This window comes from Octopus bimaculoides, chromosome 24 (assembly GCF_046866305.1).
Source record: "Octopus bimaculoides isolate indiv1 chromosome 24, ASM4686630v1, whole genome shotgun sequence".
Taxonomy (NCBI): domain Eukaryota; kingdom Metazoa; phylum Mollusca; class Cephalopoda; order Octopoda; family Octopodidae; genus Octopus; species Octopus bimaculoides.
In genome coordinates this window covers 11154144-11171159 of record NC_142951.1, presented here as the reverse complement: position 1 = coordinate 11171159, position 17016 = coordinate 11154144, and the positions used below count along the sequence as shown (strand labels likewise).

The following is a 17016-nucleotide window of genomic DNA, read 5'->3' as shown; positions in this document are numbered from 1 at the left end:
ATGACCACGAGTCCGCTGCCCTAACCACTGGGCCATTGCGCCTCCACTTCCAGTACTTAATGTCTGGTACATATTCAACAGGTCTCTTTTTGCCAATCAGCTCAGTTACGAGAATGTAAACAAACCAACACTGGTTATCAAGTACAGAGAAACACACATATGTATATTACACATGTGTTATCACCAGTCTTCCATGCTGTCATGGATTGGGGTATGCACACACAACTGGCTTCCATGCAGTTTTCGTTTACCAAATACACAAGGCATTGAATGGCCCGCTACTATAGAAGCAAACACTTTCTCGGGATGCTGTGCCATGAAAATTAACCCAGAACGACATGGTTGCAAAGCAAATGGCTTAACCACAGCCAAACCTGCATCTAAATGTTCAGTTTCTCCGAGTATGAATGACCAATCTTTCCATTTCAGTGTTTATTATGGAAAACCAAGGTTAACCCCTTAACTGTAAAATTTAATTTCAAGGTCTACCTCGAGTGTCTCTTTTACCACTGCTTAATTGTTAGTCAATTCGTTATCAATCTAACCAACTAACTAATCAATCATTTAAATTTCAAGATTATTCCGGTAATATCAGATATCTATCATAGCATAGAATGAGTATTTTCTGCAAGTCATGTTGCCTTGATAAAGTTGATTTATCACAGCAAAATATAGTTTCAAACATCATTCCTCAACAAAAGAGAGATTGCTAGATTGGCATATTAAAACAGCTTCCTGCAGTTAAGGGTAACAAAATCTCAAGTGGATATTTCTGATTTTCACAATAAAAAGAGGGTTAAAGATAAAAATAACACTAGAACTGCTTTTCAACTGATATCAGGACATGTGAGATGAAACTTGGCATTAAAAATGTATGATGTATGTGTAAGCATGTGTGTGTGTGTGTGTGTGTGTGTGTGTAAGATATTTTTGGAGCAGTTGATTGGTTCAAAATTCAATTGTCAATGGCATGTCAAAGCTCAACACACAGCTGACTCCACACACTGAAATTGACCAAAAGGAGTTTGTTTTGAACTTTACTTTTGTATAGATACACAAGGTTAGCCAAATCAAAATGATATTTACACAAACACAAAGAAGTTTATACGATTTGATGAAGTCTGTTCTCACTGCAATGAGCTAAGAATTCTAGCAATTTCGTGAACCAATTTTTTTTTAAACAAGTTTTTCAAATCAAGTGTACTGCAAAATAAGCATTCAATCATCAGAACAATTCCAAACCCAAGTGCTGTGTCAGGTAAATATACACAGTAACCAGTCAAGAACCTAAGCCTACCAGTTACAACACAAACACACAAGGTTAGTCTTTTCCCTGCCCTACTTCTTTGTGGAACCAACCCATTTGAAACTACCGTTGATTCTTTTTACAAAACTATCTGTTCTGAAGTGTTTATGAAGACATAACACCGACTTTCCAGACACTGATGGTGCAGAACCTCTTATAATCCACATTAATTAATGAAGAACTTGCAATTCCCATGGCTACCAGACTAATTTACAAGTAATTTGCACAGAATAGTAATGATAAACTTGTATCATTTATACTAATGTACAGGTACATGAATTGCATTTAATCAAGTTAATTTAATATTTAATTGAGAGCATGACCATCCCTGGTTCAGAAAATCAGTAATCCAAAAACACTTTGGAACCAAAGTTTCCAAAACCTTGATTTTGCACCTGTACTTAATGGAGGTTGTGTTAAAACGCAAAATACTGCTTTATTTATCTCAAGAGGATCTCCCATGACACGTGGTGCATAAAAGCTTAGATTATATCAGTGACATTCAAGAATCATCTGCTACAGCCACCAGGACTGCCAGATCACGTGATTTCACCCTGCTATGGGTTCCTCAGTGACAGATGTCCAGCAGCATATTTTAGATCTGTTTATCCTCCTGCTCATTCATACCTTTTTTTTTTTCCCCAGAAGAATTCTTTTTATTCCATGTCTTCAAAAGCACAGCTATCGGATGATTTGTGGACATGGATCTGTCAAACTTCATTTTTGTAAATGTTTAGATTTTTTTTGTTTTTTTTTGTTTTAATTTATATCTAAGAATAATATATCCCGCAATGAAAATAAGACTATCACCATTAAAACCTAGCTCGAACAAACATAGGCTGAATTCTTTTTTTTTTTTAATAAATCTGTATTCAGATGTTTGGATTACTGTGATCTTTAGATGGCTCCTGAGCATCTGCTCGCTTACAGAGCTAAGCAGAGTATCTATATAAGTACTGTTATACCAACAGCTACCCACCCCTGTCCCAAACCAGGGAGATTATTGTGGACCTACCTCGTATACAGCCTGTCTCCTCAACAATGGAGGAACGCCTGCTGTTGTTGTCATGGTTGGCAGTTTGACTGAACCAGCGGCTAAACCTGCTACCTTGTGTCACATCAGTTTCTTCCAAACCACCATCCTACAAACAAAAATGGAAATAGAATTACCATGAAGAAACTAAGGCATCAAATATAAACGTAACCAACTCGCTTCTACCACACTTCAATTTCACCAAAAACAAAAATAAAATTCAACATGTATACACAACACACTTTATCCCATTTCTTCACTCCCCCAATACTCAACCGCTATCCTCTGCATCCAATTCATTCTCTATCTCTAATCATGTCACACTATTTTCACAGTCCACTTTTTCTGCTCTTCTATCCTATTCTCTCTCATACTAACATTATACCTGAACCTCATATCTTTTTCTCTTTCCAGGTGGGCAAGCCATGTATTCACCTCTTCAGCAAGACACTTGCTCCTCTCCCTCAACCGTAGTTTCTTATTCCTCCAGTCCATACCCCACTCAGTTGAGGGATCTTATCCTGCAGCTACCTAGCAATCTCACTAGTGTTAGTGCCACATAAAATACACCCCCGTATCAAACACCCAGTGTCAAACCATCCAACCCATGTCAGCACAGAAAATGGACACGAGGAGATGATATCCAGCTCAAATACTCTACTTGAGCCAGCCTCTTGCATGTATTCTACATTATTGTTGGAAAAAATTTTTTTTAAATAATACCAATCACACTATCAAAATCTCAAAGCTCCAAGTCATGATTCATTCAAAACAATGTGAATAAATAATTATTATATTTAACAGAATAACCTGAATGCTAACGAGTGAAGGTGTTTGGGACAAATTAACATAAAATTTTGACGAAGTTATTTTTTGATTTTCTGATTTAGGTCACTTTAAAATTTGATATAGAACTAAGAGCAAGTCTCAAGAGAATCAGTATCAAAATGGTTAAACAGTGCATGCTGCAATGGTATATCACAGGCCATTTAGGGAGGGGGGGGTGCAGCAAACATCACGTTCTTGCAACTTTGACAGCTGCTCAGTATGGCCCTCTAAATTAAAGCGATGGAGAGAGTCTCACTCCCACTTGTGCAACCCCTCCCTTTCCATATGAACAAACGACCTCTATACCAAGCCACATTAGATCACCATTTCCCCACCCCCATCTACACCAACATGTGACTAACAAGAAAAAGCTACAACCACATGAACACTGATATTGGTTAAAGAGGGCTCTAATCCTTCCATGGGACAACATCTTTATTGCTTGTGGCATGATGAATCCAACTCAGTAAAGTGATTAGTGACAAAAACATGTCAAAAATGGCATATACAAGTGAGACAAGGACCTCACATATAACATACTTGTCTAGCAGGGCTGTAATTATAATACAGCATTCTAATCAAGTTTTACCAACTGGCTAATAACTAAGGTTAGCTTGAAGCCAGACCCATGGCCTCAGATAAGCATAAACATCTCCTCCCATTCAATAATATATAATAATAATAAAGCATTGAGCAAACAAGTACACTTCAATTTAGTTAACATCTTCAAGCAACCACAGCCAAGATACAACTCACAATTTTGCCCCTCTTTAACCCTTTAGCTCTTTAATCCTTTAGCATTTAAACCAGCCATATCTGGCTAAAATATTCTACCGGTTTAATGTTACAACTAATCACAACAGGCCTCTTACAACTGACCTACAATGTCAGTCTAAAAATAATCACAATGTTGAAGTTATAAACTATCATATTTCAAAACAATGTGAATAAATAGGCATTACATTTGGTAGAGTAATCTGAATGCAAAAGAGTTAATGTTGTATCTGCCAATAATATCCATATAGTTGAGTGGTGCTTGTCCTGTAACAGGATGTGGAAGTCTCTAGGGTATAACATCTGATTTATATGCTTGCCAAATATTGGTTCAAACAAAATTTTACTACTTTAAGGACTAAAGACCCAAATTTTTCAAGTCCTAATGCGTAAAAATTTTTTTTAATTAAAAAAATACAACAATGATCAAATTCTCATGTTTAAGACACCCACTTAAAGGTCAAATAAACCTATAAACCAGATTTGAAATGGAGAAAAATACTGAATTAACACTACAGACTATAGAAAATATACTTAATATGCTGAGTCTAGTCAGTTACTGTGGAGGCGCAATGGCCCAGTGGTTAGGGCAGCGGACTCGCGGTCATAGGATCGCGGTTTCGATTCCCAGACCGGGCGTTGTGAGTGTTTATTGAGCAAAAACACCTAAAAGTTCCACGAGGCTCTGGCAGGGGATGGTGGCGAACCCTGCTGTACTCTTTCACTACAACTTTCTCTCACTCTTACTTCCTGTTTCTGTTGTACCTTTATTTCAAAGGGCCAGCCTTGTCACACTGTGTCACGCTGAATATCCCCGAGAATTACGTTGAGGGTGCACGTGTCTGTGGAGTGCTGTCACTTGCATGTTAAATTCACGAGCAGGCTGTTCTGCTGATCGAATCAACTGGAACCCTCGACGTTGTAAGCAACGGAGTGCCAACAACAAGTCGGTTACTGTCATTCCCTATGTCTGACAGCAATCATCTAACCAGCCAGATTATAAGAACAAACCAATTTAAAGTGAGGGTACCCTAATCACAACTTATCTCAAAACCCTTCATACGCGAAGCATTGAAGGGACTGTGCTCACTCAGCCTACCAGTAATATAAATCTCCCTAAAATCACCCCTTCAATCTTTAAAAAGGATACATAAGAATGTTTTTATTTTTGATATTCAAAAAAACATTAGTTACAGCTGAAACACTGGATCAGTGTCCTTTCTCAATCAGGGTTGACTTGAGCACAAACAACAACTTCACATGTATTTTAGAAACTGGTTCAAAAGTACAGCCAAACTGAACTTACCATCATCCCAAGTATTGGTATATTGATTTTGAAGAATTCATCAAGATCAAAGAAAGGCGATGTTTGAGGTGGTGTGCCATGGACATTGTCTGAGGGTGGAGAATCCTCAGGAGAACTGGATTCATTAGTTTCCAAGCTGCCATTTCTCTCAGACACACTGATGTTAGCTGAGAGAGAAAAAGAGAAAAATCCATTCAATACACTGTAATACAATATGTAATTTCATTCAAAATTTTAAAAATTTTGGATCTACAGAGATTTAACTAATTGCAACAAATTTGTGAAAGGTGGAATGGCATGCACTCGGTAGAATAATTGGCAACATAATTGCCAAGAAAGCACCAGTTACACAGACCTCGTTAAAAAAAAAAAAAAAACAGCTACAGGTCCACTAGCTCAAATTGGTGTACATCAATTACAAATATGATTTACAATTACACTGAGCTACATCCCAGTTCTCTAATAAACAATGTACTGAGTGGCTGCATGGTAAGTAGCTTGCTTAGCAACCACATGGTTCTGGGTTCATTCCCACTGTGTGGTACTTGGGCAAGTGTCTTCTACTATAGCCTCAGGCCAACCCAAGCCTTGAGTGGATTTGGTAGACAGAAACTGAAAGAAGTCCATCATGTGTATGCATATATATGTGTGTGTGTGTGTGTGTGTGTGTGTGTGTGTGTGTGTGTGTGTGTGTGTGTGTGTGTGTGTGTATTTGTCCCCCCAGCATTGCTTGACAACGGATGGTGGTGTGTTTACATCCCCATAACTTAGCGGCAAAAGAGACCAATAGAATAAGTACTAGGCTTCCAAAGAATAAGCCCTGGGGTCGATTTGCTTGACAAAAGGCGGTGCTCCAGCATGGCCACAGTCAAATGACTGAAACAAGTAAAAGTGTAAAAGAGTATACTACAAAAACTATGTAAAATTCTAATGTTGGTTTGTGTTGCTTGATGATGTGAAAGGCAATATTGACTAACATATAGACTATCTTCTCTTATGCTTGGTTGACAGCCTTTTGTCCTCGTCTGAAGTTGACAAAGTACCTGACAAAATATTAGGTCAATATAATTGACTAAAACCCCCTTGCAGTCTTTGTGCTGTAACAGCCATAATCCAATCTCTGGACCTGGTAGTGTCTGTCAAGAACCATATGACTCACAGGGTTGGAGCTTAACCTGGTTGAAATAACTGAGATTACAGCATACCCCACGAACTTCCAGGTTAACACCAGGGTTAACTTCCCAGTTAATGCTCGTAATCAGAGCTTAGTGGACTGGAAACATGATAAAGTGTTTATCTCAAGACCACAATATACTACCTTGTCCAGAAATCAAAACCACACCCTAACCACTAGGCTGGGATAGACAAGATAAAGTAATCCTAGAAGAAGTCAGATAAAAAAAAAGGTAAAAATTACAGCTGGAACGACAGTAAAACAATGAATATACAACTAAAATCCTACCAATGTCCTCTTCATTGATGTGCGAGAGATACTCCTTCCTGTTTACAACAGGCATGTTAACCTCGTCCATGTCCTCTTCTGCCTGCTCTCCAGTGTTTTCAAAACCACGTAGCTCGATGGTATCTGTTTTGCTATTTGGTCCATCTGTGAACCACTCTGGAGCTGGGTCATCTTCATGCCGACGAATATTTCGTCGTCGGTTGGCTACAACAAGAGATAAAACGGATTAAAAGGGGGATGATAATTATAAAACCCATTATAAAAACAGTTCAGAGAAAATTATTTTGACCAGGCACTATATTATGTATCAAAATTCTTAGACTATCAAACTTAATTCTATGTTTCCACACCCTATATGAAGACTGTGAAACTATTTAATGTTGGAAGCCCTCACTGAAGGTCACTACTATCTGATAAAGCAGCGTTTCAAAAAACATTTTATATTGTTAAACTTAGTACTTCAGAAAATATAATTAAAAAAAATTCTAACAATGTATAAAGAAAAGATGAGTTTTGGAATAAGCACCTCCACTGGTATTTATTTGGATTTCTACATTTTAAGACTATTCTAATTACATTAATCTTTTAACACTTAATTTGGCCATATCTGACTCGTTTTCTGTCTTATGTTCATCGAACCAGCCAAATCTGGTTTCCGACACCTACCCCACAAAGTTAATCTAAAAAGCTGAATCTAGACTGAATTGCTTTTTCTAACACATGACAACTAACTGGCGAAGCAATTTGAAAGCACCAACCAGCAAAATAAGGTCCTTATTCCACATTAACAAGGGAGTTCAGCTAAAGGATGTTGTAGCACTTAAAATGAAATTTTACTTTTCTACATCCAACCATTTTGCCATGATAGCATGGCCGAGTTGACAGACAGGATGGTTTGAGAGTCATTTTAGGGGCTTGCTTTTCAGTAAAATCTTCTATTCTTACTGCTAACAAGCACTGAATTGATTGAGTAGTCAGCTGACAAATCAACAAAAGAATCTCTTCATGGTCTCTTGACATACTAAAAGTAGCAGCAAGAACCTTAAATTCACAGCTTTCCATCATCTTTATAATGCAAACGCATTAAATCATGAAACACTAAATATTTCTAAAAGGATGGCTGGAGTTCTAATAAGGTTGACATGGGACTAAATCCGAATTCAATTACACCTAATTTGAATAACATGAAGTGCATAAATTAAAATTTTAAAAGAAAATGATGAGATAACTTACGGGTATTTATTCTTCGTGGATTTATGTCTCGCTGTAAGAGAAAAAAAAAAAATGTAACAAAAGAAAATTAAATATCTGTGTGGTATTATGCGACTGTTCCACTCACAAATTAACAGTTCATAATTTGACTGCTGTCATAAATGCAAATTTATACAACCTCGATTCTATTCATTTCAAATAATCAGTGTGTAAAAGTAACAGATGCCAGCCAATGAGTGTGGACACTGGCAAGTGAGCACAAGCATAAACCAGTGTGTGAAGGTGGTTATGCGATGAAACTGATAGAAAAGTTACACAAAGTGTCACATAGTGGAGCTAAACCCGAAAGGAGATGGCTGCAAATCAAGCTTCTTGACCACACAGCAGTCATGCCTGCACACACACACACACACACACACACACACACACAAATAATTAGAAATATAATATTTCTAAATCTCTCAGATATATATATATATATATATATATATAAATTAGAAATATAATATTTCTAAATCTCTCAGATATATATATCATCATCATCATCATCATCGTTTAACGTCCGCTTTCCATGCTAGCATGGGTTGGACGATTTGACTGAGGACTGGTGAAACCGGATGGCAACACCAGGCTCCAGTCTGATTTGGCAGAGTTTCTACAGCTGGATGCCCTTCCTAACGCCAACCACTCAGAGAGTGTAGTGGGTGCTTTTACGTGTCACCCGCACGAAAACGGCCACGCTCGAAATGGTGTCTTTTATGTGCCACCCGCACAAGCCAGTCCAGGGGCACTGGCAACGATCTCGCTCGAAAATCCTACAGGAGCCAGTCAGGCGGTACTGGCAACGGCCACGCTCAAAATGGTGCATCTCATGTGCCACCCGCACAAGAACCAGTCCAGGGGCACTGGCAACGATCTTACTTGGCTTGCCGGGTCTTCTCACGCACAGCCCATTTCCAAAGGTCTCGGTCCGTAGTCATCGCCTCGGTGAGGCCCAATGTACGAAGGTCTTGCCTCACCACCTCAGCCCAGGTCTTCCTGGGCCTACCTCTTCCACGGGTTCCCTCAACTGTTAGGGTGTGGCACTTTTTCACGCAGCTATCCTCCTCCATTCTCACCACATGTCCATACCAGCGCAATCGTCTCTCTTGCACGCCACAACTGATGCTTCTAATGTTCAGCTTTTCTCTCAAGATACTTACACTCTGACGGGTATTCACATTGACATTACACATCCAACGGAGCATACTGGCTTCATTCCTTGCGAGCTTACGTATGTCCTCAGCAGTTACAGCCCATGTTTCACTGCCATGTAGCATGGTTGTTCGTACGCATGCGTCATACAGTCTGCCTTTTACTCTGAGTGAGAGTCCCTTTGTCGCCAGCAGGGGTAAGAGCTCTCTAAACTTTGCCCAGGCTATTCTTATTCTAGCAGCTACACTTTCAGCGCACCCACCCCCACTACTAACTTGGTCGCCCAGATAGCGGAAGCTATCGACTACCTCTAGTTTTTCACCCTGGAATGAGATAGAAGTTGTTTCCTGTTTGTTTGCAGTCTTTATTGCACCTGAACATCTGCCACAAACAAAAACTAACTTGCTAGTTAACCTGCCTTTGATGTTGCTGCACCTCTTATGTGTCCATAGCTTGCACCGGGTACATCTTATAGAGTTACTACCTACTCCTTTTCTACATACTGAGCAGGGCCATCTACCTGAAGGGGTTTGTGTTTTATCTACCTTCCTACTTATTAGGATTTTGGTTTTAGCTAGGTTGACTCTAAGGCCCTTCAATTCTAGACCTTGCTTCCACACCTGAAACTTCTCCTCTAGTTCTGATAGTGACTCCGCAATTAGGGCAAGGTCATCAGCATAGAGGAGCTCCCAGGGGCAACCTGTCTTGAACTCCTCTGTGATTGCCTGGAGGACTATGGTAAATAATAGGGGGCTGAGGACGGAACCTTGGTGGACCCCTACCTCTACCCGGAATTCATTGCTGTACTCATTTCCAACCCTCACCTTACTGGCCGCATCTCTGTACATGGCTCGCACAGCTCTCACTAGCCATTCTTCTATCCCAAGTTTCCTCATTGACCACCAGATAAGGAGACACACACACACATATATACATACATATGAAAACAGGAGTGCTTTTATGTACCACAAGTCCATTTGAGAAGTTCTCTCACAGTAAATAATGCAGTATTCTGTGTTCTAACACAACACCCACTTTGAGTGGGAGATAAATATCACCTTTTAGTATTAATACTGCTCCTGTCGCTATTATACTATATGCACACATACATACATACACATTTATTCCTGCCAATAACATCAAAGTCCTTGCAATGAATTTATACCTTGTAAGAAGCACTTTTTTTCTTTTAACTATATGTTACCAGTAGTGGTAGCACAATGGCCTAGTGGTTAGGGCAGCGAACTCGCGGTCATAGGATCGCAGTTTCAATTCCCAGACCAGGCGTTGTGAGTGTTTGAGCGAAAACACCTAAAGTTCCACGAGGCTCCGGCAGGGGATGGTGGCAAACCCTGCTGTACTCTTTCACCACAACTTTCTCTCACTCTTACTTCCTGTTTCTGTTGTACTTGTATTTCAAAGGGTCAGCCTTGTCACACTGTGTCATGCTGAATATCCCCAAGAACTACGTTAAGGGTACAGGTGTCTGTGGAGTGCTCGGCCACTTGCACGTTAATTTCACAAGCAGGCTGTTCCGTTGATCGGATCAACTGGAACCCTCGACGTCGTAAGCGACGGAGTGCCAACAAGATGTTACAAGTGAACAAGCCACAGAGTTTTCCTTTTTCACCCAAAAACAATCTAATGAAGGACAGCACTTCTCTGAATCACCACAATTGAAAACATAAAAACAAAGAAAAACATCCATGTCATAAAAAGACCATACCCGATCATAGTTGTTCCTAAAGTTATCACCACGACCACTATCGTTCCTTTCAAAGCGATCATCACGGTTATCGTATCTACAGTTGTAATCCTTCTCGAGTTGAATTCGGCCACTCCCAATTCTTCGAGTTCGCTCTCTACAGAAAAGGAAAACAAAAGAAAAAAAATTGTAAAAATGAAGGATAATGAAGAAAGAAAAAGAAAGGAAAAAAGCTGAAACCAAGTCTAAATTTAACCCTTTAAACATGCAGATTACTGTTGAATTACTGTAAAGCTTTAGTCACACTGCTTTGGATGATTAATCATGCATTATCTCATACCACTGAGACTTTAATGAGGTGATTATTGTTAAAATGACATTGTAAGGTCATTTACCAATTTTACTCATAAAGGTACTGACTGACCCATGGCTACTTGTAAAAGACACTTACCCAAAGTGTCACAGAGTAGAATTAGACAAAGGACTACATAAGAGAGAAGCAAACTTTTTAACCACAAAACAATGCCTACCAATATCCATTTCCTGAATCATATGATGAGATGGCTGTGTGGTTAAAAAGTTTCTTCTGCAGTCACGAGATCGAAGGCTCAATCCTATTATATAGCACAGAGCATTTTTCTTTTTTTAAACCATAGCCTAAGTTTGACTCAAGACATGCGAGTCAAAATTAAGAGAAATTGAAAGCCCATCAGGTGGGCCACATTTGTAATGCAGAAGGCCAGTTTTGTTTCAGACTGTAACTCCAATTTGGCCTAAGAATTACATTAGGAGTACAAATATGTGAAAACTGCTCTGTAATTCAATAAAAATAGCTATTATCAAAAATTAAAACCAGACTAATTGTAGACATGGTTGTGTGGTTAAGAAGTTTGCTTTCCAACTATGTGGTCTCAGGTGCAGTTCCACTGCATGGCACCTTAGGCAAGTGTCTTCTACTACAGCTCCAAACTAAACAAAGCCTTGAGTAGATTTGGCAGACAGAAAGTGAAAGATGCTCATGATGTGTGTTTAACCTTGTCTAGCGAAGGCACATGGCTAAGTGGTTAGGGATATTTGGCTCACAATCGTATGGCTGCAAGTTCAATTCCAGGCAGCACATTGTGTCCTTGAGCAAGACACTTTATTTCACATTGCTCCAATCCACTCAGCTGGCAAAAATGAGTTGTACCGGTAATTCAAAGGGCCCAGCCTTGTCACACTGTCATGCTGAATATCCTTAAGAACTATGTTAAGGGTACACATGTCTAGAGTGCTTAGCCACAGGCAAGTTAATTTCATGAGCAGGCTGTTTTGTTAATTGGGTCAACTAGAACCCTTATAACCGATGGAGTGCCAGTTATTCATGTCTTGATATGTATGGCTGTAAACAATCACCATCATAAGTGATGTTTGTTTCGAGTCTTCTGTGAGAAACATATCCCATCATGGGGAAATATTACCTTGTCTGGAGATAGGTGAGGATTGGTGACAGGAAGGGCATCCAGCCATTGAAAATTAACCCCAATTAATTCCATCTACTCCATACAGGCATCGAAAAGTGAATGTTAAACAATGAGGATATATCTAGTATTCCAACATCCAAACTGGTGGGGGTTTTTTTGGGGTTTTTTTTTTTAACAGCAGGTTGTGATTTGAAGGAGATTATGCTGCTGTTTCTAGTAGGCTGAGAGACTACAGAGGGTTCCAAGTTCACTTCAATTTACATGTCAAAAATACGTATGAAAGGATTACCTTTGAGCTGACTCTTTGAAATCAGGAGGACAACTAACTTGTCTCCCGATGCCCGAAAGTGTTACATGGCACCCTGTTCCAAAGCTTCTACGTTGAGGGCTTAACACTATACAATCATCCCTCAAACGCTCCTTGGGGTCTGCAACAAAAAAAAAACAACAAAAAAAATCATCATTAGTCAAAAAGTCAAACACATAACTACCCAAGTCTTAAGATACAAATAGGGATGCTTTTGGAGTTTTGTTTTTTTTTAATTTTTGGATATTAGCATAGTTACTGAAATTAGTCTAAATTTTCCTAAGAGTTGCTGGATTATGCATTTCATCGTTTAATAATTCCTCCAAAGATAGGAAATGTCTTGAGCTTTAAATAAATTGTATTTTCTGACATAAGTTGATGTAGTATACAGTGTAAACATTCAAATATCATTATCGTTCCAAATCCTGCAGCATTTTACATGGAATTTTTTGTCCTAAATCATCTTGGTGTATAAATTGACCTAGTTTGTTTTGTTTTGTTTTTGGGGGGGGGGCTGTAAATTTTGGTCTGAAAAATTCAACTAGCATGCCAGAAAATATGGTAACAAAACATCTCAGATTTTAATATCAAAGCCACACAATGTTGCTTGAACTACTTGGCCACAATTCATACTTGAATCATAGTTTTGTGCCCTTGGGCTGAGTACATAAATACATTTGCATCAGCACAACAAAAACCAAAAGTTCCACTCCAAATCCACAGTTGTGTAGTTAGTATCCAACCAGTGCTAACATAAATCAGCTATGAAATTTTTTTAGAAGAGTTGGATCTCCAGAGACGATGGAGAAAATAAAACTTGGTCTAAATCAGTTATGTCTTTGGTGAAAGTGTTGAAATATGGAACGGAAATTAGTTACACAGAAATTGTTTTGCTTAGAAGACAAAAATAAACATTGAGGTCAGTTGTCATGTGGTCAAAGAGACTGACCAATGTGATCATAGGTTCAGACCTTGCTGTGGCCACTGTATACTCTAGCATACAAAGCTTGCTTTACCTGCTCAATAACAGTTACCACTACTATTTCAAAGCTAAGAGGTTTAACACTGCAAGGATTTCAGTAATTTAAGCACTGACAATATGCAAACATCCTAAAATACACACACACAATTCCCAAAACTACCAGCCATGCTAGCATTGTAAATAAAATGCACAGATAGGAGAGGAAAAAAAAATTCTAAAGACTTACCCGACAAGCGACGGCGGAAGATAAATTCTCTATCAATCTCCAAAGGTCGCCGTCGTTCTCGACCATCACTGATTGTAAGGGGCGACCCCTCAGGTGAAGCAATGAAAGCCTTGAACCATTTTTCTGGGTCCCACACACCATCAGAGCTAAAGAAATAGTTTAATATACATGAAAGGTCATTATACAAATGTTATTTTCCTTTTGCTTTTAAATAATTTTTTTAATTGAATAATTAAAAAAAAAAAAAGGAAAAATATTCAGAACATCAAAAGTAACATTAAAATAGATTTGTTTTCTGACAAATGACTTCATCTGAAATTTTGGAGATGAAAGTCAGTCAAGAAACAACACATTTAGTGCCATTTTTCTACTTAATTTCAAATTATATTTTCATCTCAACCATACTTTTTCCTTTTTCTGCAAGGATACCCATGTGTCTCTTTTATAGCAAAATACCGGTTTCTATCCTTCTAACTTCTCTACACTTGGCACAATGTAAACCTCTCTCAATGTTGCTCCTTCACTGTCAAGTAGCCTTGCCTTGCAATGTTACACGCTAAGCCTCATTGGTGCTGGCAGGAGCCCTGGAAAAAGTACTCAGTGCACATTACAAAGCGGTTGATGTTATGAAGAGCACCCACCTGTAGAAACCATACCAAAGCAAACAATGGAAATCAATGCAATCCCCAGGTTAATTAGATCCTGTCCAAACATACAGCCCATGCCAACACGGAAAATGGACATTAACAGTTTGACAACAAAGATATATAACTATTCAATTTCAGTTTGAGCCACTGATTGTTTGACCTGCCCAAGGAGCAGAGAAATACTTAAACCCTATCACCAACAACAATTTTATTTTTAAGGGCTGACTTCACCTTTCATATTTCTCTTCAACAGGGATCATCTAGATTACCTCTACATTATCAAACACCATATCAAGCACATCAACACCAGTTGTTACCAATCTGCAGACTTCACAATGCACCAGTAACAACCACGGTGATAGCCATACTAAGATTACCGATGTCAATACAATGAGGATATGTGGCCTAGTGTTGAGGGTGTTGCACTCACAATCATAAGATCATGGTTTCAATTCCAAAATGTGGCAATGTGTTGTGTTCTTGACAAAATTTCCTATTGATCCAGTCCACTCAGCTGTAAATGAGAAACCCCATGACAGACTAGCATTCTGTTCAGGGATAATGTCTGCCTGCCAAGCCAGCAAGGTGGCATCATTCAAAAATTACAATGAAATTGTTTTGTGTTGTACTTGACTGATACTTTGTTTTCAACCCTGGAGGAATGAAACAAAGTTGGCCTCAACAGAACTTGAACCCACAATGTAAAGAGCCTGAAAAACTGCTAAGGATTTTGTCTGATGCACTGATTTTTGCCAGCTCACTACCTAAATAATAATTGTAGTTTCTAATACAGTCACATGGCCAGCAATTTTAAAGGGAAGAGGATCCATCAATTCAATCGGTCCCAGTACTTGGCTAGTATTTTATTTTAACCTCAGCTGGAAAAAGGCAAAGTTAATCTTGGCAATAGTGGTTGAACACTGAATACAAAGAACCAGAATAAGCGCTACGAAACATTTTCTTAGATGTGCTAACGATTCAGCCAGCTCACATTTTCATAAGTTCAGGAAGAGGTGCGAGTCAATTACATTGACCCCAGTGCTCAACCAATACTCATTTTATTGACCCTAAAAGGAAAAAGATGACCTCTGCAGAATTTGAAAATGGACGAAATGCTAAGCATTTTTCCTGTCGAGATAATGACCGCTAGTTCACCACCATTTTAGTAATGATGCTGAGATTAAAATTATATTCTGAATTTACAAAATTAAAATTAAGTTTTAATTTCAGTTTCAGCTTCATAGATGATTTCAGATTATACAAGCACTACGGACATTTTTTTTTTTTTTTTTTACCTATTTAAAATTTTCACCTAACACAAATTTCAAACTTTAAAAACTTCAAAAGAATAATCCTAAAATAATTTGAAACATTTCTATAATGAGATTTGAACCATAAAAAGGGAGAGCTATTTTTTTTTCTTACTTTCTTTTTAAATCCCCCAAGAAACCAGCTGTGTGTCACAAGCAGTGATGAGTGATAGTGCATTCTAAGCATTTTTTAGAACATATGTAGAGAAACTCAATTTGCTATGTTGTGATATATTGACAGGTTCAGATGCAATGTTATGTTAAACAGACTCTGAAACAAAAACATTCCTTGACAGCTCTGAACAGGCTATTAGTCGTAACATGAGCAACAGATGTTGGTTTCTGGTGACGATGCTGACTACCAAATCTTCATTAGCCCTTCAGCATTCAAACCAGCCATATTTGGTTCAAATCTTCTATTTTATGTTCAAAATGGCCAGATTTGGCCTATCACACCTACCTCACATGGTCGTTCTCAAAATAAACAATCACATCATTGAAATCTCAATGCTATGAGATAATGCAGCATTAATTCAAAACAATGTGAATAAATAAGTATTACATTTAATATAATCTAAACGCCAGACCTTTGCTAACTAAAGAATGCACGATATTTTGGCAGTGACTTTTTTTTCACCCCCTTGAGGTGATTTCTAACACTGGCACTCAAATTCAAAGTCAAGGGAAGTGCATATTCAATATTATCACCTCAGGTACTAGACCAGTAATTTTTTTGTCTTTTTTATAACACTAACCCCAAACAAGACTAAAAGCAAAATCAACCCTAGCAGAATCAGTGCTCAGCAGTCCCCTTGCTTACTAGTTCCTGTCAAACTGCCCAACTCATGCTTGTACGAAAAAAAAAAAACTGAATGCTAAACAATTAAGCATCTATTTTAATTGAAAGTACATAATACACAGGCCCGTGTGAGGGAACAGATTTCTTAACACCCTAACCTGTTAAAGTGTAAAGGTTAGAGCTGTCACTGAAGGATGTTTTTAACACCTAATACAACTGAAATTACCAGTTTAATAGAAATGAAAGGAATTAGGTATGTAACCCTGCCTTTTTAAAGCTAAAGCATTTTCAAATATAAAACTGAAGTGAATGCCACATTAACAATTACATTAATGATATAGCTTTCAGAATTGCGGAGATGTACTTGCATAGCAAGCGACCTGATCCGAGATCGTGTGCTGGAATGAAAACAATTGCAGCGTGGAAGGTGTTTATAAGCCATTTAAAAACACACAAATGCAG

The 17016-nt window shown here is 38.4% G+C and overlaps 1 protein-coding gene across 16 annotated transcripts in view; it reads right to left on the bottom strand.

Moving 5' to 3' along the window:
* LOC106872957 (eukaryotic translation initiation factor 4E transporter) overlaps nucleotides 1-17016 on the bottom strand; it is a 117512-nt gene that overhangs the window by 32185 nt on the left and 68311 nt on the right. For all 16 annotated transcript variants that reach the window (XM_052976794.2, XM_052976795.2, XM_052976796.2 and 13 more), the window contains exons 4-10: nucleotides 13799-13944; nucleotides 12573-12711; nucleotides 10842-10977; nucleotides 7943-7973; nucleotides 6710-6913; nucleotides 5248-5414; nucleotides 2322-2448 (exon numbers count right to left, since the gene is read on the bottom strand). In XM_052976794.2, the coding sequence (XP_052832754.2) occupies nucleotides 2322-2448; nucleotides 5248-5414; nucleotides 6710-6913; nucleotides 7943-7973; nucleotides 10842-10977; nucleotides 12573-12711; nucleotides 13799-13944 (950 nt within the window). The remainder of the gene's footprint in view (nucleotides 1-2321; nucleotides 2449-5247; nucleotides 5415-6709; nucleotides 6914-7942; nucleotides 7974-10841; nucleotides 10978-12572; nucleotides 12712-13798; nucleotides 13945-17016) is intronic.